Source organism: Filicampus tigris, chromosome 20 (genome assembly GCF_054856515.1).
Source record: "Filicampus tigris isolate MCC_2025a chromosome 20, RoL_Ftig_1.0, whole genome shotgun sequence".
NCBI lineage: Eukaryota > Metazoa > Chordata > Actinopteri > Syngnathiformes > Syngnathidae > Filicampus > Filicampus tigris.
The window spans coordinates 9906043-9932024 of record NC_141236.1 but is presented as its reverse complement, the minus strand read 5'-3'; the positions used below and the strand labels follow the sequence as shown (position 1 = coordinate 9932024).

General features: G+C 46.7%; 2 protein-coding genes across 2 annotated transcripts in view; one reads left to right on the top strand and one right to left on the bottom strand.

Moving 5' to 3' along the window:
* eva1aa (eva-1 homolog A, regulator of programmed cell death a) overlaps positions 1 to 25982 on the bottom strand; it is a 202070-nt gene that overhangs the window by 93786 nt on the left and 82302 nt on the right. The gene's annotated exons all lie outside the window — the stretch shown is intronic.
* mycn (MYCN proto-oncogene, bHLH transcription factor) lies at positions 17831 to 24743 on the top strand. The gene is made up of 4 exons (XM_086019696.1): positions 17831 to 17934; positions 18998 to 19215; positions 19474 to 20176; positions 21506 to 24743. The coding sequence occupies exons 3-4, from the start codon at positions 19495 to 19497 to the stop codon at positions 22219 to 22221; spliced, it is 1398 nt and encodes a 465-aa protein (XP_085875822.1). The 5' UTR covers positions 17831 to 17934; positions 18998 to 19215; positions 19474 to 19494; the 3' UTR covers positions 22222 to 24743.

The following is a 25982-nucleotide window of genomic DNA, read 5'->3' as shown; positions in this document are numbered from 1 at the left end:
TCCATCAAGTTTCATCTGCCACGGTGGTCCGACCAATCAGGTTCTGTCACCAACGCGCAACGCTGGCTTGCGCGAGTACGTGCCGAAAAGCCATTCAAAGTCACCCAATCGCACAAACCGGAAAAAAAAAAGTGCGCACGAACAAAACGAGCGCAAACGAGCGCTCGCGCGCGGCCTGATCCCTCCTCTTGGTGTCCGCCCTTTGCATCAACAATCAACAATCTGAGGCATTGTGGAGCCTGTGATCCTGTGACCTGTGAACCCTGGCGTTAACCCCGGAGCGGCTAGCGCTGAGAGGCGAACCAGACGGCTCATTGAAATGCGGTGAGGTTCCCATGAGAAAAACAGAAAGAGGAGATCAGAAATCAAAGATTCCGACGGTGGCTTGTAAAATATGTTCAACGTCTCTGGTGCAACATCGCCATAGGAAGTGTAATCTCAAACGGGCCTTCCTTGGAATCCTAAGTGATGCCAGGTCAAGTCTAAGATCCCCATGATGGATTCTAGTCTTGAGTTGTTCAACACATCTGTTGCAACAAAACCGTAGGAAGTATCAGAATTTATGGCCTCTCTTAGTACATTAATAATGAACTATTTCCAAAAGCGCAGCCTCGGAAGTCGTAAGTGACACCGACGCAAATCCAAGATCTCGGCAACGGGTTCCAGGTGGACTCATGCCGCATCTACATATACTCAAGACCTCTGGTCTCAGTACCTCCAGCCTGTGGTCTCAGATTCTGAATGTTATTGATGATAAGGTCCTATGCGGAATATCGATCGACAACAAGTCTTTCACGGTCTAAAAAGCGATACCGAGACAAAACAAATGTAGCCCGAGTGCCGAATCCAGCCAAAAGCTCCTTGTGCCAGAATGAACCCCTCCTTCAATACCACGTTGACAGTCTAACACACAACAGCTGCTCCTACAAGCACCAGAGCACCACCCCAGCTGCAACCCCTCTCTCTGGGCATCCAAGGCCGTGACCTCAAATGAGCCAAGGGTCTTTGCATTTAAGGAACCTAAATACTCCCTTCAAGGAATGGAAATGGGCTCATTTGGTACCAGAACACAAACGCACGTTTAAATGCCCAGTTTGGAAATAGCAGATTCATGGCAGAGATCAGATTATCTTGCCTCCGACATGTTTGACTCAACTTATGACGGTATGATGGGATCTTAAATACAAAAACAGGTCAAGATGGAATTGTGTTTGACCTTAAAGGAAGAAGTTAGAAATTAGAACGACACAAAAAAAGTGGGAAGCAGGTCAGAGACCTATGCGAAATAGAAAATACCGTATAGTTGGAAGCTCGATTTAATGGACCCCCGGAACCAACCAACTCCCGATTTGAAGGACAGAAAATAGTGTCCTGTCCACTCAACGTGCCCCTTTGTACAGCAGTTGTCAAAGTCGGTTAGTTCCAGAAATGGCCGCTGTAACAGACAGAATGGCAAACGCATTTCCTGGAAGTGCCGCTCTTGTCCTAGATATCCAGTAAGACCAGAGCAGGCTAACACATGGCCGACGAGGCGGCCATCTTGGCAGGGGCGACTTTCCCATCAAAGGTCGTGCATGGACAAACCTGGCGGCCTTGTTAGCAGGGGCAACAGTCCTCGAAAAGGTCATGTACATTAGCTTAGCAAAGATGTAGCCCATGAAAACAGTACAAAACAACCTTGTACAGTATTTTGTGTTTTTAGGCCACCCAAAAAGAATCTCAATTGAACGGACAATGGGCTCTAATGGATGACCCCTCCACTCTATCAGCCTGTCAAATCAAGGTTCTCCATAAAATCACCGCATGAAGGAAAATGGGGTAGGTCATGACTTTTGAAAATGGACTTTTACAACAAGAAATTCAGACTGCCCAGCTGAAAGAAGGACGAGGGCCTTCACTTGTTCGGACACACACTGATGCCAACTTAAGAGAAGGCTGTTGCGCATCCAGTAAAGAGTCCAACTGCTTCGATGTCTCGATGCACGCATGAACTAAAATAATTACCGCGCGCAGTGATCGAAAGAAACCAGAAGCCAGACACCAGGCCCCCTTTTTTGATCATGTGATACGCAGTCATGTGAAGTGAGCGCAGACGCTGGCTAAAAGCGTTCTATATGTCCTGTGTGCTGGAGCAACCTCGAAACAATGTATCCTTTAGATAAGGATCTGATCAGTCTGCATGTGTGTGTGTTGAATGTGCGTGCGTGTGATGCTCGCTATAATCACCAGTATTCATGCAGCACCCGGCTCCCGGCGTTTCTACAGCTGTCGCCTCCTGCACTCACTGACCTCCACCAACAGGTCCCGAGGCCCACTGTGCTTATGGCAGCCATTGATTTTATGAGCACGGTAAAGGGCCATCAGGAATACTGGAAGGACCCTTCTGGTAAATGTACTAAAGTATCCATCGTCTCAACAGACGCGTTTGTAAGACTTGTGACAATGAGGTCATTTTAGCCCTCGTGTTTAGTTGACATTCTCTTTCATGTGTTTTCTATACAATACCGTGGTGTTTTCCGGGCTGTACAAGATTAATGGCGTTTCTGTTCATTTCAACAGGGACAATTGATTTGATTTATAAATCCACTCAGGAATTTGTTCAGGGAACAAATTAAACTGGACTATACCCTGGACTGATCGCCAGTCAGTCGCAAGGCACACATGGTGTAACATTCAACATTATGTCAACCGTATCAATTTATCGAGTTAGTCATTTTAGTTTAGCAATCTCGTCGCCGTGGATGAACGTTCCAGAATACAAACTGTGGAACACTGGCCATCCGTCACATATAGACAACCATTAACACTCACATTCACACCTATGGGCAAGTTCCAGTCTTCAATTAACCTAACGCATGTTTAGGGAATGTGGGACGAGGTCGAGCTGAGGCCTCTGACAGCCACTGTGCAGACATTTAATAACGATAATATAATTACCGTGAAAGATCAATTTCACCGACCCGGAACCGACCGACAGCGGACAGAAAATAGTGTCCAGTCCACTCAAAAGTCTGTTAGTCCCGGAACTGACTGCAATTCTCTGCGCCATCAACTGCTGGCTCGTGGTGTTCTCTCGTCATAAAAAGTACATCATTTTGTTCGGTATTGGGTGTTTTTAGGCCACAGTAAAAAAAAAAGTACTTCAACGTAATGGGCAATCGGCTGTAACAGACGAGCCCTTCCTCCATTTAGTCCATTAAATTGAGGTTTTACTGTAGAAGCATCATAATATATTATTAGAGACTCCAGAGCCGAATGCAAAGGTCTGGTGTTGTATTGCTTTGAACTCCCAAGATCGGCTTCATTCACAAAACGTTAAACAACCACATGCCTTGCACGGCCGTCATTTACGGTCACGGCGATATTAAAAGACTTCCAAGAGCATCGGGTATGTATAAAGAATTGACTTGTTAACCTTCAAACCATCGCACTAGACCCCACTCCCGGAACAAATCACATATTTACAGTGTGATATCCATCTCCGTCTTATGTCGGCAAACGGTTACGATTGGAATCATGCGCAAGTGTGAAGTAAACATTGACGGAAAGGGGGAACTTTGGCGGGACTAAATTGAATCAATCTTCCATTCCGACAAGGGACACTTTACGTCGAGGCATGGATCATCACGGACACAGATGCTCTTCTGTTCCTCTCACCCGCCGAAGCGTCACACGACCATGCAGACACACTTAGGTTTGGTCAACACAAGACGGATGTCCACTTTACAAATGTGAGGATATAAGCGTGGGGATTCCCAAATTCCCAGAGCCCTTTTGGTGACTTTGGCTGGACCTCTGTTGCGTAAACACAACGGGCAGCACTTCCTGGTTTGGGGGCGGGGAGGTGGGGACACAAGTGACGCTTTATCTCATTCCTGAGACAAAACACGGATCACGGCGGAGGAGGAGGATAGTGGAAAAGCAGAGAGGGGCGGCAAAGGAAGAACCCTTTCTCTCTCAGCTGCGCCTCCACTTCCTGTGTGGGGAGGAAGTCCCTTGTTGGACGTGCAGTGATCTCATCCGTGGGTTGCGTGGCGCATCCGTCCTCGCGAGCTGGGGCGGCGCTTTGAACAGACAGCCAAAGCAAGGGGGAAACTGTGGGGTAATGCACGCACACACACACACACACACACACTAACACACGCCTGGCCTGATTATCGCAGCGAAACACACACACACACACACACACACTCAGACAGCCGGTTGGACAGGAAACAGTGCCGCTTGGAACAAACAAGCAGTTCCTGTGTGTGCTGGGGGCCCAACCTAAATCCAATGTCCCGTCCAATGCATCATTCTCGCCATCATTCCTCGGACATTACTGCTCATTTGCTAAAATTCACAAGGCCTTTATTTATACTTGGAAATACAAACCCCCCCCCCCCCCCCAACTCATCACCCACCCTCATCGGCGACCGACCACTCAACGATGACCCGAGCGTCCCTCGAATCGGACATCCGCTTTCCCCTTAACAGTTAGCCACTAATTGAAACGCATTAGGCTTAAATGGCTCCCCATTTCCCCCCACCCTTTCACTCGTCACGTTGACAGATGAGCGAATATTTTAGTTTTCCTCCCTAATTTGCCGCCGGAATGCCAAGGCGGCGAGGCAATGTGGCTCAAGGGGCTGTTGGTTTACAGTACTATTACGCTGAGAGATGGCAGGAACAGAACAATCATTATGTTCCCAGTTCACAAGGCGGTCGGTACGGGAATTCCAGCGGCCCCGGCGACTGCCATGCGCCGGGGCGCAGACGTCGAAGAATGTCTTGCCTTAATGGAAGTAGACTGCACTGTGAATTATAACCCCAAACAGGTCAAAGAGTGGAAGCTGTAACGTACAAGAACATTTGGCGATCTGACGAGTCCCTCAATGGACATGGCCAGCGTAGAAAAGAATTGACTGTACAGGCAATGTTTTAATTGAGGGTTAAGAAAGTTAAAAGTAACTGTCATGGGGGGGGTGGGGAGGTGTAGGAATACTCAGTTTATATTCATCCATCCATCCATCCATTTTCTTTAGCACTTATTGTCTTTAGGTTAATGACTCTGAGCAATAGGCAGGGTACACCAGGTACACTGTAGAAAGCAACCATTCAAACTCACAATTTAGTCGAAATTTCATTGAACCTAACATGAATGTTTTTAAAATACGTGAGAAAACTCCACCGGAGAACCTGAGCCGAGGTTCGAACCGGTTGCACCTGGTCTACCAAGTGCCTGGTTAATTAATACAATTCCAGAAAGACCAAAGACCAAACTGACCCCTAAATCAAATCATGACGGGATGGCGCCAATACACAGAAATACTGTTTGCCATGACAGAGTCTTGTTGACTGGGTTCAAAGCCACCTTCCACGGTTCGTCGATACTGAGGCTTCGCCTCTTTCTAGTGGCGCACAGCGCACAAAGACCATGAAGCAAATCCCCAACACAAACTGACGCACGAGCCTGAGCCTGAGTCACTTTTCAAACAAATGATAACGCTTCAACTGTTTGTCTCCCGTCCCCTCGCCTCTTTTCGGAACCTTCTCTTTCTCTTTGTAAGCGGTCATCTTATCTGAGCGCCGCCACAGCGGACAGGACCGGGGCGACCTGTGGAAGCTCAACTCTGGGTCAACTTTGCCTTAAACTTTGAAGCGGGCCGCGTGAGTGCTTGTCCTCGGGCACTCAGCGCCGGTGGCTCTCCAAAGGCAGAGAGGGTCAATGGGACAGGTAAACAGGAAGTGCCAGCGCTTTGACTGACAAGCTGTTTAGACACATAGAGACGGATGGCCGGAGAACGCGGCGGGGCAGAGCTGGCCCAAAGGGTCCGAAAATTGGCTTGAACGCAAAAGGAAACGGCGCTGGGATCAGCTTGCATATAAAATGTGGCAACACGTTGTTGTTTCTATACGTCATGACTGATGTTCTACTGGGACTGCGAAACAGCAGTTCGTGTTTTCACGGAGTCGTTTCCCCAGGAGGAACTATTTATTTGTCACACGGCGTTGGCTTCTTTTCTGGGCCAGCTGAGGAGGAAGTGGCTCTCGCGTTCCCACCATTCACGACCCAATGCTCTACATGCGCTCACAGCCACAAACGGGGCCCGCGCTGGATGGATTACAACTGTATCATTTGAATGTCAAGTCATTGTGAAGTTAATACGGTCGGGATGCCAACATTTTGACACGCTAACAGATTTTTGGGAATGGCGAGAGACTCGAGCCACACGGGTGATACGTCGCTACTATTAGTTAACACTACGTGTGCTTTATTTTTATAAGTGATCATTTTAATTTTTACACTAATCAAAGGTCAGTTTGAATGTACAATACATTGGTTGAAGTCGTATTATATAGCTGATAACCTATTTTTGCACTTGTGAATATTAAAATGCTACTTAAAGCGGAAATCAACCCAAACATATTTTTTTCAAGAATATGTTCCCAGCAGGCCCGCTAGTTGAAACACGGCATTCTGATTAATATGGTTTTTGTAGAATATGAGCAAAATCGACCCCTTTTTAGCCATCTCAGGGGCGGCCATTTTGTCATTTGTTTCGACTGAAAATGACATCACAACTATTCAGGGCTCAGATAACGACCAATCACGGCTCAGCTTCAGAAAACAGGTCAGTCCTAATTGGTCGCTACCTGAGCTTGTTTTGATGTCTTTTTTAGTCGACAGAAGTGACAAAATGGCCGCCCCCGGAGACGGCTAAAAATGGGTGGATTAAGTCTTACTCCACAAACGTGATATTTATCAGAATGCCTTGTTTCAACGAGTGGGCTTGCATAGAACAAATTCCTGAAAAAAATACGTTTGGGTTGACTTCCCTCTTTAAGAACATCATCTCTATGGTTATTAATAAAGTTTTGATGATGCTGGCAATTTGACGGCAAAACACATGATCATTTCACTGATTTCCTCTGTTCAAAACTCCAAATCCAAAGAAATCAGAGGCCGACGCGGAATGGATTGTGTTCCCATGCAGGGATGCTGAGGGTGCTTTTAGGCCGGCAGCAGCCTGGGTGGCTACGACTCCTCATTGCGGGTCTGAAGCTCTAGCTTGTTTCCAGCTAATCACGATGATTATTGCGATTACAGCCCACTTCCCCCCCCCCCCCCCCCATCCACCACCCGCCATCCCCACCAGCCGCCACCCCCGCAGTGTCACGCTGCAACTGAGTGACCTGGATCTAACAGGAAGTCTCGCTTGCCATAGGCGATCCCTCTTCCTGTTCAGAGCCGTCCTCAACCCAGAGCGCTCCCTCCTCCCTTTTTATTCCACTTGGACGCAATTGGTCCTGTGAGGCTCCACTTCCGCATCCCCGGCAAGCCGTCACAAAAGGGGTTTACTCGAAACACTTCTATCTATTTGCCCTCCCCTGCTTCCTCCTTTTCATGAAAGACTGGCAGGCGGAACCAAGTGCCACTTCCCAGCCCGCGCTACCGTGTGGCCGGCAGGCGTGCAGATGTTTCGGGCCTGCCCCCTCTCAGCCACATGTTTATCAGATCCCAGCGCAGTTTAAGAATCGACATTATGAGCACGGAGCAGATAACAAGGCCTTTGATTCGCCCCTTATCCCTCCACTGTTAAATTTAGCACTGTGATTACTGAGTGTGATTGTGGGCCTGGTGCAAATCACGGGACACACACAGAGAGGATGTGAGACAGTAAACAAGAATTTGGTGTGCTATCTGAGCTTTTCATCGATATATAGGACTGGATCCCTCTCATTAGTGTCTGAGTGTCATGTGTACGATGATGCATGTGCTTTTTTTTTTTTAAAAAAAAAACCATATCATTTGCACAGTGTCTATTCACGCAGCCATTCATTTTCAGTGGCACTCACCCGCGGTGACGTACACTCTCGACTTGTCGCCAGCCAATCACAGGCAACCATTAACGCTCACATTCAAACCTGGGGAAATGGCCTGCAAGAACAAAAACCTGGCCAATCACATTGTGATTGCTGCAAAATATTATATAGATAAATGCCCATTTGGCACATTCTTATTTCATTTTGAACATAATATAGAATTGTTGGTACATTAAGAAAGGTGGCCCATGTCAAGTTAAAAGTGAAAGAAAGAAAAAAAAAAAGAACAAAAGAAAGAACGAACGAACGGAAGAAAGAATAAAAAAGAAAGATTAAAGTTCTCCTGTTTTAATTCTTCTTAGTAAGTCACAGGGTCCCATCACTGGTGAGCTATTTTTAGAACAGACCAGTAGGCTGCTCATGTTGTCCTTGGGGCTAACTAGTACTCACTGGCACCGTGTTTTTTTTTTTTTTTTTTTAGAACAATGTACATTAATCAACATAGCAAAAAGGCATACATTCCATATATGGGCATCATAAAGAGGGAAAAAAGTGATGAGGATTCATTGCTGACTGGCCCAATAAAATAATACAGTGGAACCTGGATGTACTGTACACAAATCAGTTGCTTTGTCCATTTGTGTCCAGCAACATCACAAACCGCCGGGTCGCTTGCTCACTGGCTATCGTTCCATTTCACGTCACAATCACTGGGACGCCCCTTTAGTGTAACAGAGTACCACTATTGCTGTTTTAATATTTGTTCTTTCCAGGGCGGAGCAAAATATATGGCTGCGATTATCGCTGTATGTTCAGTTTGTATGCGTTGTTGTGTCAAAGTAGCTTTTGTTTAAAGGTTTGGAATTACACTAACATCTAGGCTAATTTGATCACTAGCCCATCTATGGCCTTTTTTGGCATTATGTGTGAGCATGAAGCTAGCAGACGTTGGTGAGACAAAAAGAGACGGTTATGGACCTTCACCTATCACAGATGGATCTGGAACATATCTCAGATCATTGGGATAACGGCGTCTTCTTGTTGCTACCTGTATCCAACCGGTGTGAAAATCCCTTCACGTCTTTCCAGCCATGTCCAAAAGCACAAAAAAGAAAAAAAGCGCCTTCATCAACTGCCACATGCTTGCACAGACACTCTGGCGTGAGGGGGAAAGAGGGTAAACGGAGGGGTGGGAGCGGGTCAAGGGAGAAACCCCCTCAAGGAAACATTGGCATGACCTCACGCCGGCGGAATGTCAGATGGTGCTCAATTGATTAAGAGGACTACGTGATTGAGTTTTTAAGAGGACAAGGCGGGAGGAAGAAGACTTTTTTTTTTTTTTTTTCAGGGGTCGGTGGGGTGACCTTGTGTAACGGCGGAAAGGTCAAACGGCTGCAGGCTACTGGAATCTATTCACAAAGAGCGGAGCGTCAATTGATAGCTAAGCGTGATCAATGATGACAAGACCGAGTGGTCTGCTGGGACCAGGCGGGAACATTTTGTCCCAGTTCAAACTACAGTGAACCCGCAGTGATAAGTTCCAGACTGGCTTATGAATAGTAACAATCGGCGACACAGAACAGATATTAAATGTATTAAATACATATGTATTGCATCTTTAAAATATGTTGGGTTTTTTTTTCACTCCGGCTCAAACCGGTTGCAACGCTGACAAATAAAATACTGAAAGCTTCAACGGAAAACACCGTATGTCGTGCATGTGTTGGATACATGGATGACAATGTCGAGTGTCAGCCATGCAGGGCAAAGGTTGGATCAAGATTTTTCTTCTTTTTTTTTCCCCCCATTCCTTTTTATTTTGAGAAGCGATTTTGTTTTTGCAACCCAGCGAGGAATGCAATGACTTATTTTGCAGCAAAGACGATCAAAGCCGCAATTGCTCACAGGTAGCGTGTGGCACGCACACACACGCTAACGCACACGGGCATGAACAGATGGAGCAGCGTGCGACGTCTGGCACATGACCTTGCCGGTGGTCACGCTGCACTCGATGCCCGGCGTGTCCTTCGTGGCGGCCATCAAAGTCACTAAATCGCACGGCGTCGCAGCACGCAGCGACAGGGGGTGGACATCGTGCGCTACATACTCACCATCTTAGCGGCTTGGGCCTTGCAGGAGGTGAAACTTGCCCTTGGCTTTCAGTCTGACCTCCACTATCATTTTGAAAATGAAAGCACGTCACTATCAAGTACAACATGACCCAATGAGATTTCAGCCGGAAATGCCCATGGCCCATTTTTTTCTCTCTCTCTCAAACTAGACTTTGATCTTTAAATGAATCAAATACACTGATGACGTCGTGGTTTCAACAAGAAATCCACTGTGCTACTCAACATCTTTCTTTTTTTTTTTTTTTTTATCGGCAACAATGATGGAGAGAAGGGAGAACCAAAACGGTAGAAACAAAGACGGGGGTGCGGGGAGCGTCGCTATGACGACTGCCCCGAGTCTCAACATCAAGACATCAAAGATGGACGGACGGCCCCCGCCCCTGTTGAATGAGTCGGGTGCTCAGCCAGAAGGTTCTCAAAAGGGTTTCCAGTTTGGGACAGGTGAGTTGAAATTTGGTTGAGGGTACTGACTCCTCAGAGTTATCTCAGTAACTAACGCCTCAGAATTGCCTGACAAACTGGTTCCGGAAGTGTGAGACATTCCCACTCGGATAGAGGGACCGAAGGATTTTTGGGATGGATAACGTGAATTGAAGACCTACAATCGTGAAATGTAGCACTAGCTGCAGGAGGGATCCTGAACAGACCCTTGTTCCAGTTCCAAAAGAGTCACATAAAAGTACTCAACTGTTGTTTTAAATTGTTCTGATGGATTGTTTTGCTTGGATGATTCGTACTTCGGTCAGGACGATTCGCTCGGAAGCGAGCAAACGCTACAACTGAGGACATTTTGGTCACGTCAGAGACGATCCATCAAACCGGCGCCGTGAATACCACAAAAGGCCTGAGCCACAGGAGGAAAGAATCATTGGTCGCAGGGACAAATGGCTCCCTGGCCCGCTGCTAGCTAAACGCCGTTAGGACAGCCATTTTCCCTGACCGCCGACTTCCTGTCCTGCTCCGGCTCCAGCAAATCACCAGCGATATCATCGCAAGAGCGCCAACGCCGCTTCCTGTCAACACAAACATTTGACTCCAAAATTTACGGCCCTGGTTTCCTCCTTCTCACCTCTCGGGTAAATAAGGCCGCCGCCAACCGGCCTCCCGCTCCCTCTCTTCTCTCACCCCGAGCCCGGTACTCGTAAGTCAAGCTAATCTGACTGGAACGAACGGACAAGACGGCGCATGTTCGCAGGAAACCTAACGTTCTATTTTCCCTCGCCTCCAAACCGCACACCGATGATGTCAGGTGTGATATATCGACCCTGCCGTCTGGGAACCCAACCCTGGAGGTGGAATGCATTTAGCCGCAAACATACATGCGCATACAAACACACACTCGGAAGGCCTTCCCCCCCCGCCCGCCCGACAGAGGTGTTGAAATGCTTGTAAGTCTTGAAATGCCAGTTGAGACGTTGAGCTCCCCTTTCACGCACACACGCGCGCGCGCGCACTCAGCAACCAGAGACGAGAGAGCTGACGAATGGAAGCGTTGAAACATATTAACCATCTCCCTTTGTGAGCAGGCAAACATTTAGGCTGGCTAATGACCCCGACGGATCAAAACAAATGCAGGGAGATAAAGCTGGGGAGAGAAAGGAGAAGGGGTGCGCTGAAAAGAGCCCACTGACCTACAGGAGGTTTTTGAGGGTTCACTGGTACCAAGGACTGGGTTAGGAGGATTAGGGGTTGTCTAAACCCCCAACATGCGTTGTCCATAAAAAACAGGGGTTGGCTCCACCCTCTAAAAAAATCCGCAATAAGGTGGATCTGTGGGCGCAGAACCGCAAATATGCGGCGGTCCGCCGAGGAATGGTTTTGTCAGCCATCAACTCCAAAGCAACCGGTGGCACTTAAATTTGTAGCAATTTTAGCCAGTCAGAATCCGAAAGAAAGTCAATTCTAGAAAATTGTTGTCTCTAGGGGTCTTGGTTTTGGAAAAAAAAAAAAAAAAAAAACATAGTTCTTATTTGATATTTACTCGATTTAGGGATGGCATGATGGAGGAAAGGAGTCAAAACTATCATTTGACAGATGGATACTTATTTGATGAGTACCTTTAATTTATATATATATATATATATATATATATAAAAAAAAAAATCATCCACATTTCTCTGTTTGCGGATAAAAACTAAAAACCCTTTGGAGGTACCGTGCGTGTTTTTCACTTTACAATGCAGGGAAAAAAAAATAAAAATTTAAAGTGAATATTCAGTGATCTAGAGCTCATTAGCTGGGTAAATGAGAGGCTAAAATGTAAAGAAAAAATGCCGTTTTGAGTTATCACATAGCTCTCGGCCATTCGAATAAAGCACCGGTTTTATGCATGCGGTCATTACCTGCAAGTGACGACAATGTTGTTACAAATATTGCTGGTTGCTTTGGTGTTGGTGCACACATTCTTGACTGCTTTTTTTTTTTTTTAGGATTGAGCAATAAAGCCAGACTGTTTGTTTAGATTTCTCTTTGCCGCACATCACAACAAACAAAAGCTATTTTGCGTAATAACGTCTCTCTGCGCCTTGCTTCCCTCAGACCCGCATCGACCTCTCCCTTAAACCGGCTTTCACACAGTCAATATCGCCATTATGCGTTATCTGCGCTTTTTAATCAAAGCAGCTGCTCAAACAAGGCAGCGTAAGCAAAATGTTCAAGTAAATGATGCTTTTCTCTGAACATGTATAATACTCTACTAGACTTGCTAAGTAGATTTTAAATCAGGGGGCCATATTCGATTTTTGAAACGGAGAAATGGGCCGGATTAAAACGTGCAGGTATAAAATGTCAAATGTATTCATTTGAATGACAAAAAAAAAATGTAGTCACATTTTCAAATGTATTATTTACATTTCACTTCATTGAAAACAATGATGATATTGAAAAAATAATGAGGATGCATGGAAAATTAACTCGCTCAAGTTGGGCTCAGCCTTTCACCCAAAATCAGCTGATTTCAGCTTCAGCAGCCACACTAGCCCGAAGCCGAAGTCCATACGCTTGATGTCCCGCTTAAAAAAATAAATAAAAAAAGACATAAATGAATTCACTCATCCTTGTCTTTCCGTCTTTCTCTGCACAACAAGGCGCTCTAAAGTGAAGGGATGATAACTGCACGTCACAATTGCGCTGGATAACTGCTGATTCAAACAAAGACATTTTGTTCTGATATAGTGCCTTATTAAGAACTCCAAAGAGCGGCACGAGGTGCCGTTTTAGCCAAGGGCAAAGTCAAATAAAAATAAAACTTAAGAGCTAAAAAAAAAAAAAAAAAAATTTGCATACCTCCATAATCGAATACTACATGCTTCTGTCGGTTTTCAGCAGTTATATTCAAGCATGTATAATGCCTTTAGAAACAAATCTCTGAATTTACTTACATGGTCTTTAACGCGATAAATGAAGAAAAAATAGGTAAAACGTGACTAAAAACATTTTAACAGATTTAATTTTTGGGAACAACTGGCTAAATCCTGGTTTCTTTGCTCTTTTCTCATACCTATGATTGTACTTGCAAGTCGGCTATTTCTTAGTTGTTTTTTTTTTTAATAATTTGCTTTTAAATGTCTGACTGTTTAGTCTTTTAAATGTTGCACTTTGAATTGTGTGAAGCACATTGAGTTACCTTGTGTATGAAACGCGCTACATAAAATAAATAAAGCTGCAACAACCATTACAGGATTTTGCTCATGTAAAAACGTGCGGACCGGATTAAAGAGCCAAGTGGGCCCTTGTGGCCCGCGGGCCGGATGTTCCCAACTGCTAAACGCGCCCAAAGAGGACAGATATACACGTTGATTATTGAAGCATGTCTTTGCTTCTTAGCGTGCAATTAACAGCTTGTGGCTGTGCTGTCTGTTCGACTGCCCCCCACATCAACATCAGTCAAACCGGGTTTCCGTTGCGTGATTCACGAGGCTACAAAGTCTCCGCTTTCTACAAACAGCAACAACAAGCCAGTAAAGCTGTCAAAGTCGACGTGGATTTACGCGTGCCACTTTAAACGCGGCGACTACGAGAAACTTTTTTTTTTTTTTCTCACGGGGCTGACTTTTGGGGTGGGAACGCGCAACAATGGCGCACGGACTCCAACCGAGTGGATCCTGTTGCCGGCGCCCGTGCCGTTAATCCATCACTGATATTGATTCCCAGTTGATCGTCAGGCTTTCTAATGATGTTCGCCAGGCTGATTGATTCACGGTCAAGACTTGATCAATAACGGGTCATGTGATCCATGGAAAAGCGATGCATGATCACCTACCGTTTTAGGCTCCAATGGGACCCGCTGAGATCTGGACCTGATCAATTCAATGAATAAATAAATAGTAAACCCCAATAATGGCACGTAAAAATATACTTTTTGCATTAAACCGGTGATGTGAATGCTAACAGAAAAAAAAAAAAAAAAAAAGAAAGAAAGAAAAATGACAAAATGGCCGCCCCTGAGATGGTTAAAAACAGGTGGATTAACTCTTATTCCGCAAACGCAATATTAATCAGAATGCCCTGTTTCAACTAGTGGGCCTGCTGGGAACATATCCTTGAAAAAAAAAAAAAGTGTTCCCCTTTACATTTGGCATGCATGGCAAGGCTGGTTACGGTCCTCGCTATCCCTAATCAAGTGGCCATCCCTTACCGAGCGAAATGGCTAACTACTTGAAGGCACCACAAAAGAAGGAACACTTTAAGAGTTAGAAGCTCATCGTTTCCCCAAAATCTCTGAGCCATTGGACTGTAAAGGTTCCACGGTATACAAATCTACCACACCTCACTTGCTGCTGAAACAAAACAATACGTCTTATCTATACTTTCACTTCCGCAAAATGATGAGAGATGTCAAAACGAGGCTTATCGCTGCTCATCTTGAAGAAATTTCCCACACGCACTGGAATGCCTGTTTGCCGGTCGCGTGAAATAACTCGACGCGTTCGACACGTGCACCGGCGGCAGCCGCCGCAAGTCGTCGCGAGGCGGTCCGAACGAAGGAAGGCGAGATGAGGTTCGGCGGAGGTTGACGTGCGCAAACGACTTTGCTGGAAGTCAAAACTTTGTTTCTTGAAGGTAACAAAAGGAAGGAATAGCTCCGGGCAATCCTCCAAGTATGCCTAACGGCGCTCTGAAGCGAGGCTGCGTGACTCATCTGATGCGCCGGTTTCATTGAACCGGTAGACCTGGAGACGAACAGGGTTTGCGGGCATGATCGAACAAGATAGATTCCAGTTTCATTTCACATAAAAAAAAAAAAAAGAGAGATCAAATCAATTGTGCATGTTCTAAACGGCCAGAACATTTCTTTGACAAAAGTACACCCAGTTGGGGGGGGGGGAGCATTTCAACACGGGCAAGCATGTTCCCTAATATTTGTCATGTCGGTTTATATAATAGGAAAAGTATTTAGCTTCATCTTTCACAGGGGGAACTAGCTTCTTTATAAATTCCTCAGTGTTTTGTTGGAACTCGCTTCTGCAATACCCCCACCCCCCTGACAGACCCCCTCCCCGTCAGGCCTTTGCAAACTTTCTGACAAAGTCATATTGGAACCTTATCAGGAAATAAATCATCAATGGTAGAAAAGAGAAATGTGCTCCTCGACGTGAAAATATCAGACGGGGGGGGGGGGGCTTATTGGGTTGCCCAGTCATGACTTTTGGTGAAGACGGTTCATTGATGCAAGTACAGCAAAACATGACCGTTTTCACTTCAGGCTAAGTATGCGTTGCGTAGCAGCCATTGTAAATAAGCTTGTCTACTTCAGGAAGCCTTTAAGTATGTTATTATGGGAATCAAGTCCCTCCCCCCCCCCCCCCAACAAATACTTGACTCTTCACTCAATTTTCAAAGAAATTCAGTAGCTCACAGCACATATTTCCAGTTTTATGTGCATGACCAAGAAATCGAATGTAATGTCCTTATTTAAACCATTATTTGTCACATTAGATACACTTTGTACCCTCAACATGTCCAATTTGTTCCCGTTTGAAAATGACTTTGGCAGACGTCATCCCTCGACCAGCGTTTTTGGGCTGTCCTTTTAATTGACCTCCTTGGCAGAGGTAACAAAGCGTCGTTTTAACTTGAGCGCAAAGCCTTAACGTGAAGGTGACGCAGATGTTCGCCCTCCAAACAAAATAACTCGGGCTACCCTCGCGATGATTAGAAGCGGGTGGACTCATTATACAGTATTGATTTATTACAAGGATTTAGAGTTGCGATCAACAGATTAGCTCTGACTCTGGTTCTTGCTCGTGACCTGTTACTTGTTGCTAGGCAGAATTCATAGAGCTAATTCGCTCATTGGAAAAAAAAAGTATTTGAACTGTAAGTGTATGTTTGTGAACGAAATCACTGATGTGTTCTACATATATATCATTTAAATTAGCATCGTCAGATGGATTGGGTGGGGCACGCCACCTCCTGCCCCTAATGCAAATTAAAAAAAAAAAAAAAAAGACAGTTTGATTCTTAAATTGATTCAATTTTTCAATGTTACATGAATGGGAAGTATTGTTGTGAAATCGGATTAAATCAAAGGTCATCTAGCCAATTAAGCAGCACTATGCAACTTTTGTTTCACACTTGACAGTCAATGGAACACAAAAAACAAAAAAAACAAAAAACCTCTCTTTTGTGTTTCACATAGGAAGCTCCTGCAGCTTCCGGAATTAGCTGAACGGTAGTTTGAGAAATATAAAGACAAGAAGAGCCCGTGGGGAGTTTTTCCACTCCCTCAACCGTCTCCCCCGGTCCCAGGAAACTCCCTGCTAGTTTTCCTCGCAGGAGACAACAGCTGCGCATTCTCACTTTTCACTGGCTGTTTGAACTCGACCCCAAAACAAACAATTACAAAAAAGATCACCTCTGGCATCAACGCTAGTGCAGCAGACATCATTTTGCGGCATGTTGCTGATATTACGGTGCGCTATAATCCTGCACTCTGCTCAAGTCATCTTTGATTGTTTGACTGGGAAACCAGGAGGAAGTCGCTTCTCCTCTCCCTACTTACAGCTGGCCTTAAATCGAAGCCATTGTGTAAACGTTGCCTTATGTCAATATCCGCGTGCGCGCCCGTGCACAGAATTACAGATGTGCCCTTTCTTCGAAGTTGTCATGCAAAACTGGGGGTGAATGGGAATGATTCCAGGCTACAACCACCGCTCTCAGTCTTACATAACGCGGTGAACGCACCCCTGCCTACTGCACACCTGATTGCAGTCTTTCCCAAAAGCAACATTGGCAGTTGAAGACTATGGCTGGTTAAAGTGCATTGACAACGATACTAAAACGATACCATAGTTTAACACCCTACTTTGAAACCTTGACCCGAGTTTAAAACCCTAACTACTTTAAAAGCCAAGGTCACAAATTCTGACACCTGAATTTTTTTAATGCCAATTTGTAACAATTGTTAAAAATTGGGACCCAACTTGGAAAGCCAAAAACTCCTTTGACACTTTGAAACATTAACCCTAGTTTAAAATCCTACGACACCCTAACCCTGTATAGTTTGCATATAGTGTATACACACATATACACATATACATATACACTCACACACACATACATACATACATACATACGTATATATAAATATATATATACACATACATATATGTATTTATTCATTCATACATGCATATCTCCCAAAGAACATTTATTTTGCCGTTTGCTTATTTGTGTGAGTGCAAAATGGCCGCCTCATCCTGACACTTGCAGGGAGCTTGCAGATCCCTCTGGTGTATTGCAACAACAAAATTAGGCTCTCCGGTGCCAGAGAGTTCAACAACTGAAATTGTTCAAAAGTATCTCTTTGCCTGGCAACAAGTGATGTCACAGGGCTTTGATGCCAATGAATAAAGGATGAAAGGATGAAAGAGCTCATGTGGTATACATACGCTTACTGAAAGTTTGCAAGATAACCAGTGGCAAAAGAGCGAGGTAAGGACGACTGGAGTCATTACAGCCAAACTAAGGGAGCTTGGAGACGCATCTGGCACTGGTATGTGTTGACTTTTCTTTTCTTTATTTATTGACAATTTTTGAGTGCTGATGGATGGAAATATTAATTGTTGTATGCTGACCATTGTCGAGCATGCGCTATAGTTCTTTTGTCTTTGATGTAAGGTTATCAACCTGACCTAAAGCTCCTGTCAATAGTTAGTGTGCATTTTAGCTCAGTCAAATTACTTCAGTTTTAGATATATAGTGGATAGATGGATAGACGGATAGACAGATAGACAGATAGATAGACAGATAGATAGATAGATAGATAGATAGATAGATAGATAGATAGATAGATAGATAGATAGATAGATAGATAGGATCTCTATGATGTGCTACAGCACAGTAGGAGTCACTGTCGTCAAGAACAATAAAGGTTTGTCACCTCACATCACCAGTTGTATTTCTCCTTTTATTAAAAAAACAAAACAACAGTTGGATTGCTCATTTTGCCCAACTCGGAAGTTGCTGCCTTTCCAAAAGTAGCCGTAAGAGGGCGCAGTGAGCCTTGAATAACCGCAAGCAGAGAAGCTGCTGATCCTCAGACAAAAGGCACCACTTGGCTGACTGTACAGAGCGCAGAAACGGGAGGGAAACGTTACTGTAATCTAATCCATTTGGAGGAAATATGATGTACATGTTGTACATGTACATGATGTTTTTTTTCTTTTTTCAAACCAGTCTTGTAATGTATATATTTGCCACAAATTGCAGCATTTTGTTTGGGAAGAGGGAATGATTTGAAATATCTCAAATATATATATATATAAATAAAAAAACGGACTGAAAATGAAATAAATGTTAATTAAAAAAACAAATACATGAAATGTCGCCATCCAAATGATAGTTTTTCAATATATATATATTCTAATCTATAGTGCAACTTTGGCTCGTGAAGCGCTTTGTGTGTCCCACAGCTTTTTTCCACTGTCTCGTTTTGAATGTTTATCTCCATTCACCTTGAGAGAAAGAGCGACCGACTACCCACAAGCATAACACATCCCCACCCCCTCCCTCCACTCTGCACCCACTATCAAACCCCCCCCCCCCCCTCCACTCAGCCTCCTCCAGGCACGGGGAGTGGGAGGAGCCAGCCCGCCTTTGCCTTCGCCTGCTTGCCTTGCGAGTGTAAAACAGTGCAGCCAGCCACGGTGCGTGTCAGAGGACTGTCTGTGCTCCCCACGTCGATGACTGCTCCACATCTGGTTTCTGTGCCGCTGCTGACTGCCACTGTAGAGACCAACTGGTCCACGCGTGAACAACCACAAGTCCGGAAAAGGTAAGTCTTGTGTATTATGTGTCGAATGCGTGTGCTGTCATTTGCAAACTTGCAAGCTTATACGCACGGATGGCACATTTTACGCACGGAGTGGGAGGGTGCGCGTTGAAAAAAAAAAAAAGTCACACGGGACGGGAGTGAGTGTGGAATGCCGACTGCGTGTCTGTGTGTGGGCTTTGACTGACGCGCGTGTCCAGGTATCGCAAGGGGCTTGATGAGTTTCTTTTTTTTTTTTTTTTCCATTGTCGCTCCACGCAGGTTTCTCAAGCGTGGGGAAGGATGCCGGCGGTCGTAAGCAAAAACTCTGACATGGAGTTCGACTCTTTACAACCGTGCTTCTACCCGGACGAGGACGACTTCTACTTCTGTGGTCCCGACTCGGCGCCACCGGGGGAGGACATCTGGAAGAAATTCGAATTGCTGCCCACTCCGCCCCTTTCCCCGAGCCGCGCCGCGCTACCTGGGGAGCCGGCGGCAGCCTCCCCGGAGGCGGACCTCCTGGGCTTCGGTTTGGGGGACCCACTGGACTGGGCTTCGGAGCTGCTCCTCCTGCCCGAAGAGGACATCTGGGGGGCTTCCGACGATATGGATCTGTTCGGTTCCGCTTTGGATACAAACCCAAACAGCATCATTCTCCAGGACTGTATGTGGAGTGGATTCTCGGCCAGGGAGAAGCTGGAGCGGGTGGTCACGGAGAAACTCGGCAAGGCTATTACGAGTGCCACGGTGGTGGCAGCGGCGGCTCCAGCTGCTTCCGTTACGTCGACCGGGAGGCGGGACGTGTGCGTAAAAGCGCCCGAGGTGGTGAGCCGCAGCGCGGCGTCGGAGTGCGTGGACCCCGCGGTGGTGTTCCCCTTCCCCGTGAACAAGAAGAGCGGCGGTGGTGGTGGCGGCGGCGGCGGGGACTCGAGCGTCAGCGTGAGCGCGCCCACGCCGCACGGGAGCGCCCACAGCGACTCCGGTAAGAATGAGAGCATGTCAACAAATGTCTTTGTCTGCGCCGAGTTGACCGCCAAACGCAACGATAACAAAAGCGCACTGGAATGACTTGTTCATATGACTGGCCCGCAATCGGATTACACGCACGCGCACGCGCACGCGCTGGTGAAGTGACACGGTGAACTGAGTTGATGTAATCAGACGCCTTTCCTTCCGACAGATGGCGGCAAAATAGGGAATTGTGTAAGCCCAATTGGCACGTAAATACCCGCCTGCTCAAAAAAGATTTAGACTTTATCAAACCAGAATGGAGTCTAATAATAGAAACGAAAGCGGCGATCAAGTATAAGATTGTGGCTTACATTTGTGCACAGCGTCACTCACTGAGGGGACATCATGTACCCCAAACATGCAATGACGTCATCATTGGACTACAACAACAAAAAAATGTTGACGCTGCACTGTTATGGAGGGACGACACGAGATGGGAAGTGGGGGGAGCGTTTATCTATTTACGAATCGTCTAAACAAACACTGGAGTGGGGCACAAAGAGCCCCCCAACTTGGCACGGAGCGCACGCTCGAGCCAGCCGTCGCCAAAACGCCTCCTCCGCCACACACAAGGCAGAGGAGGGCCCTCTGTCTTTTTTGTGCGCGTGTTTTTAAGGGGGCCGACAGCTTTGAAGGAGCGCTCCATCCCGACAGCTGTCTGCCTGGCGCCCCTCCAAGCCCGGGGCGGGGCGGGGGTTAAAAGCGCCGTGATCCGATTGCTGCCGCACGCACGCCGCGGCCGTAAGACTCGCATAGCCGAGGCGATGCAAAACAAAACCAAATCGAGTCTGAGGCTTGTCGGCGCAGCGCCGTCTGCTGGATCTGCCTGGTCACTGCGCCGCCTGGCCCCGCTGCGAGTGGACTGTAACGTCAAAAACGCTTCGTCGGGACAGTCGGCAAATTGGACAGGATTCTTGTGGGCGCTCTTATCTGAAAGAGGGTCCGGTCCGTCTTGGCCAAAGGTCAAAGTCGGCGCCTGAGGGCGGACGGCGGGCCGCTCCCGCCTCGTCCCACCCAGGCGAAGCCGATTAGAAGCCGCGAAGGCAGAAAGCCAACTTGCCCCGCTCGGCAGTGAGACTCGACGTGTCAACGCCTGCGCGGCAGATTAGCCGAGCGGTGACTGACACTAAGCATTAAGGCGCTTCTGCTTATGCAAACAAGCGTTGAGCAACACTCGCTTTATCGGTCTTGTATAAGACGCGCGCCCATGCATAGCTGTCAACAGCTGCCACATATACAACACATTGTGACAATACTTGTCGGGCCTGACGGATGAACTCATTCTGTTTTACTTTCCCAGAAGAGGAAGAGGACGAGGACGACGAGGAGGATGACGACGAAGAGGAGGAGGAGGAGGATGAGGATGAGGACGAGGAGGACGAGGAGGACGAGGAGGAGATTGACGTGGTTACGGTCGAGAAGCGGCGATCCACAATCAACAAAACGGCCGCGGTCGCCAGAAGTCAAGACCAGAGGGGCGGCGCCGCGGGGTCCGGCTCGGCGGGCCGCTTTGTCAGCCGAGCCCCCCAGGAGCTCATCCTGAAGAGGAGCTCGGTGCACCAGCAGCAGCACAACTACGCCGCGCCCTCGCCGTACACGTCGGACGACGACCCGGCGCCGCCTCCCAAGAAGCAGCGGACGTCGGACGGCGCCAGGCCGCCGACCAGAACCGCCTCCTCGGGGTGCGCGGCGCTCCCGCGCAGCAAGCGCAGCTCCAGCGGCGAAGGCAGCCCCAGGGGCGGCTCCGACTCGGAGGACAGCGAGCGCCGGCGCAACCACAACATCCTGGAGCGCCAGCGCCGCAACGACCTGCGCTCCAGCTTCCTGACGCTGCGCGACCACGTGCCCGAGCTGGCGTACAACGAGAAGGCGGCCAAGGTGCTGATCCTGAAGAAGGCCACCGAGTACGTCAGCTCCCTGGACAGGGAGGAACGGCGGCTCCAGCTGGAGAAGGACAGGCTGCAGGCCCGCCGGCAGCAGCTGATGCGCCGGCTGGAGCTGGCGAGGACTCGCTGAGGCGCATCGGCGCCGCCGACGCCCAGAACACTCACGCGCGTTCCCGGGATGACACCGCCAACCTCCGCCGAAAACCGCCTCAGCCGCCCAGTCTGGTTTGGGTAAACTTTGGGTTGGCCTTCACACTTAAGCACAGACACGCAGGCCCGCATGTACACAAACATCTCGGAGGGGGCGGATGCTTGTTGGAGGGAAGTCGGGGACTTTCACTGCCGCCACTTTTTTTGCACATTTGTTGACATTAAGAATGTTTTGGGTTTACTTTTTCAATCCAGTCACATTGAGGAACGATAAAGAATGAGGAAACAGAGGCTTTTTTATATCAAGTTTTGGTATTATTTGTATTGTGTTGGGTTTTTTTTTTGTACTCACTGTGACACCAGCCGGGAATCAAGAGGATTCCTACCGGGACCGGTGTTGGAGGGCACTTTGCTCGGAGCGCTCGGCGTAACTAAGAAGCCGTGCGCAACTCTAACTTTGCCTTCACCACTGCAAAAGCGGACAAATTTATACGAAATAGAAAACAAAGACTATATGGACACAAGCGATGATGCCACTACAGGTTCTCTCTCACTCCTCCATCACACTGGTGCTCCAACCAAGTAAATGGATGTATACCTGTGCACCTTTCTAGCCGACACTTTTGTATATACAGTGGATAGAAAGTCTACACACCCCTGTTCAATTGCCACGTTTTTGTAATGTAAAAAGAAAAAAGAAAAAAAGAGAGCATAAATCGTTTTATATTTTTTTTTACACTATTAATGTGATCTACTGTATAACCTGTACAACTCGATTAAAAAAAAAAAACAGAGGGGAAGTTAAATTTGATGTGTTTGCGTAAGTGTGCACACCCTATTAGAACTGAGAATGTGGCTGTGTTCGGAATTAAATTTAAATTCATGTTAAATGGGAGTTTAAAGTGCCTCTGATGAACCCCAAATAAAGTTGAGCTGTTCTAGTAGGCTATTCCTGACATTTTTGTAGTCATATAACAAAATGTTCACAGAGAGCTTCTGCAGCTTTAGAGAGAACTCACTGTTCAAATGTATCAGTCAGGAGAATGGTACAAAAGAATTTCCAAGGCATTAAGTGTAACATGGAACACGCTGACATTACCAACAACTGAATGTCGCCGGGCAGGCTGCTAAAAAGCCAAGAGTAATGTTGAAAAAGCTGCAGGAAATGCTGGCAAGTACTGGCTGTTTGCTCTAAGTGACAACAAATCCCGTCTTTAAAAACATCCAAGCTTGGCTAGACTTTGCAAAATCACACTTGAAATCGAAGCATGTAGGGTCATGTGTTGTGGTTGGGTGACACCAAGGTTCAACTTCAGGGTCAAAATTAAAAAAAAAAAAAAAAGGTGTGGTTTGGTAACCCTGATAGTGAGGTATGGTATGATTTGTTTTTCTTCAGCTGGAACTGGGGCCTTAGTCAAGGTGGAGGGAATTATGAACAGTTCTAAATACAAGCCAGTGATTTAAAAAAAAACAAAAAAAACCTTTGGCCATAAGCAGACATCCAAATCAACACAAGAATGGCTTCACCAGAAGACGAGTCGGGTTTTGAAATGGCCCAGCCAGAGTCCAGATGTGAAACGGGTAGAACAGTCGGGGTGATCTGAAGAGTTCTGTGCTCAAATGTTGCCACACTGCAAGACTACTACCCAAAAAGAATAAGCTGCAATGATGTATTAGTTTGAGGGTGTGCAGATTTTTGCAACTTGGTGTTTGAACATATTAAGTTTCTTTTTTCCCCCCCCCCCCAATGGAGATGTCCAGGTTATGGGCCACATTAATGACGGGAAAAAGTTGTGAAATTATTTATCATAATCTAATTTCTTTGTCCCAATAATGTTGCATTTGAAGAGGGGTACGCAGACTTTTTTTAAAAAAAATACATCCACCGTCAACAGTGTACAGACAAAATACACTCAGATCTGCCTTGTTTTGTAATACATTTTGTCCTCGTTTTTTTTTGTTTTTTTTTTATATAAATGTATACATGTCAGGAAGCTGCCAATAATAACTAGACTGGAAGTTTATATACCTTTAAAAAGTACTGTAAGGCCTCAATTTTTGAGAGTCATGAACTTTGTAATATAACGATATATTGCTTTTATTTTTCCCCCTTCCTCTTTTTTTTTTCTCTTTGTATTGTATCATTTTACTAATTCTACACACCTTTGACGCTTTTTAGTGTGAACCTGATACATACTAAATTTGATACTTATATTTTCGTATGAAAATGAGTTCTCGGTAGATATCACTTATCTTTTTTCATCTATCTCAAACTTTTGTACAGCAAATGTGTTCTATCCTCATGTACTTTTTTATCCTCCCCACCTCTCTCTTGTTTATATTTGTAACTATCGGGTGCATAGAACTGGGTATATGGATATGAGATGTTTTTTTTTGTTTTTTTCCCCCTCCCGATTTTTAAACTGTACATTTATTAGTGCTGCAACTCATAGCACTTTGAAATACCTCATTTTGACAAATAAATAGACATCATTAAACCGGCATCTTGTTTGTTGTGACTTTTAGCGACAGCCCCCCCGCGCCCCCCCTTTATTTATTTGACAATTTCCCTATTTGTTTTGTTGCTCATCCTGACAAAGAAATAAAGAGTTTAGGATCCTCTTCCCCCGTAGCCTCTCACAGCCACCCACACACCCACCTACACACACTTCAAGTGCATTGAAACACACACACACGCACACCCACTCGCTACTACATTGTTCCGGGCTGTCGCCATGGAAACTAGAGCAGCTGCTGAGTGGCAGACACAGAGAGCGAGTCTTTTATTTGTCCGTGTATTTCTGCCTGCGTGCATGAATGCAAATGTGTGTGTGTACCTATTGTACGACACCACCGACCGCCCCCCCCCCCTCTCCCGCCCCCCACCATCACCACTGCCGGCCGCCACCTCCCGGTCTGTGTGTGGCCCCCGGGTGCCCGATACCCCTCGACCTCGCTCGCCGGCGGCCACAATGCCAGGACAAGCCTGGATACTGTTTACCAACATGGGCCACATGGCTCCGGCCTCATCCCCTCGTCCCCCTCCCCTCGTCCTCCTCCATGGCCGGGCTTGAGCCCAACTATGTGCCACTCGGGGGGCCGGGCCGGGCGTTCTCTGGAAATGGCTGAAAGAGAAATCTGTCGCCACGGTCCGAGTCACCATTCGGCGGGGCCGGTGGCGCGCACTCAGGGGGACGAGAAAAGGCGAGGGGGCAATCAAAAGGGATAAAAACACACGGCCATGACTTTGATGAGCCAAGAAAGAAAGAGACTTTCTCGTGGCCGCTGAAACGATTTTCGCCGACTCCATCCTCAGTCCGCCATCAGCCGCAGGCGCCGAGGCATCCGGAGGTATCACTCCGTAAGATGCAACATGAAGACGGATGACTTTGTTTTGGACTTGAGACGGCTGGAGATGGAGCCTCTCGGCGGGGGAGTGCAACTGGTGGATTACGTAACAGGGGTCTGGTGTCTGCATGTGCGCGGATGCTACAGGAGTCTGGTGTCTTTGCAAAGTGTGTGCGCCTCCTCTCGCGGGAGCCCTCCCCAGCAAACGCCTCCCCTCCCCTCCCTTCGCCATCTGCCTGATGGCTTATCCGACTAGGTTACCGGATGAAAACAAATTCGCGGACAATAACAGAAAGGGTGAATAAAAATGGCGCGCATCCAGATTCAATGTGACAGTTAATAGTATTTTCCAGAAACATCTGCCGCGAAGACTTCATGATGGAGTCGAAGATA

Bases quoted from the DNA above. Each gene is read 5' to 3' on its own strand.
- mycn (XM_086019696.1), top strand. From the start codon at position 19,495: ATGCCGGCGGTCGTAAGCAAAAACTCTGACATGGAGTTCGACTCTTTA. The intron at 20,177-21,505 runs GTAAGAATGAGA...TTACTTTCCCAG, and splicing joins GAGCGCCCACAGCGACTCCG to AAGAGGAAGAGGACGAGGAC.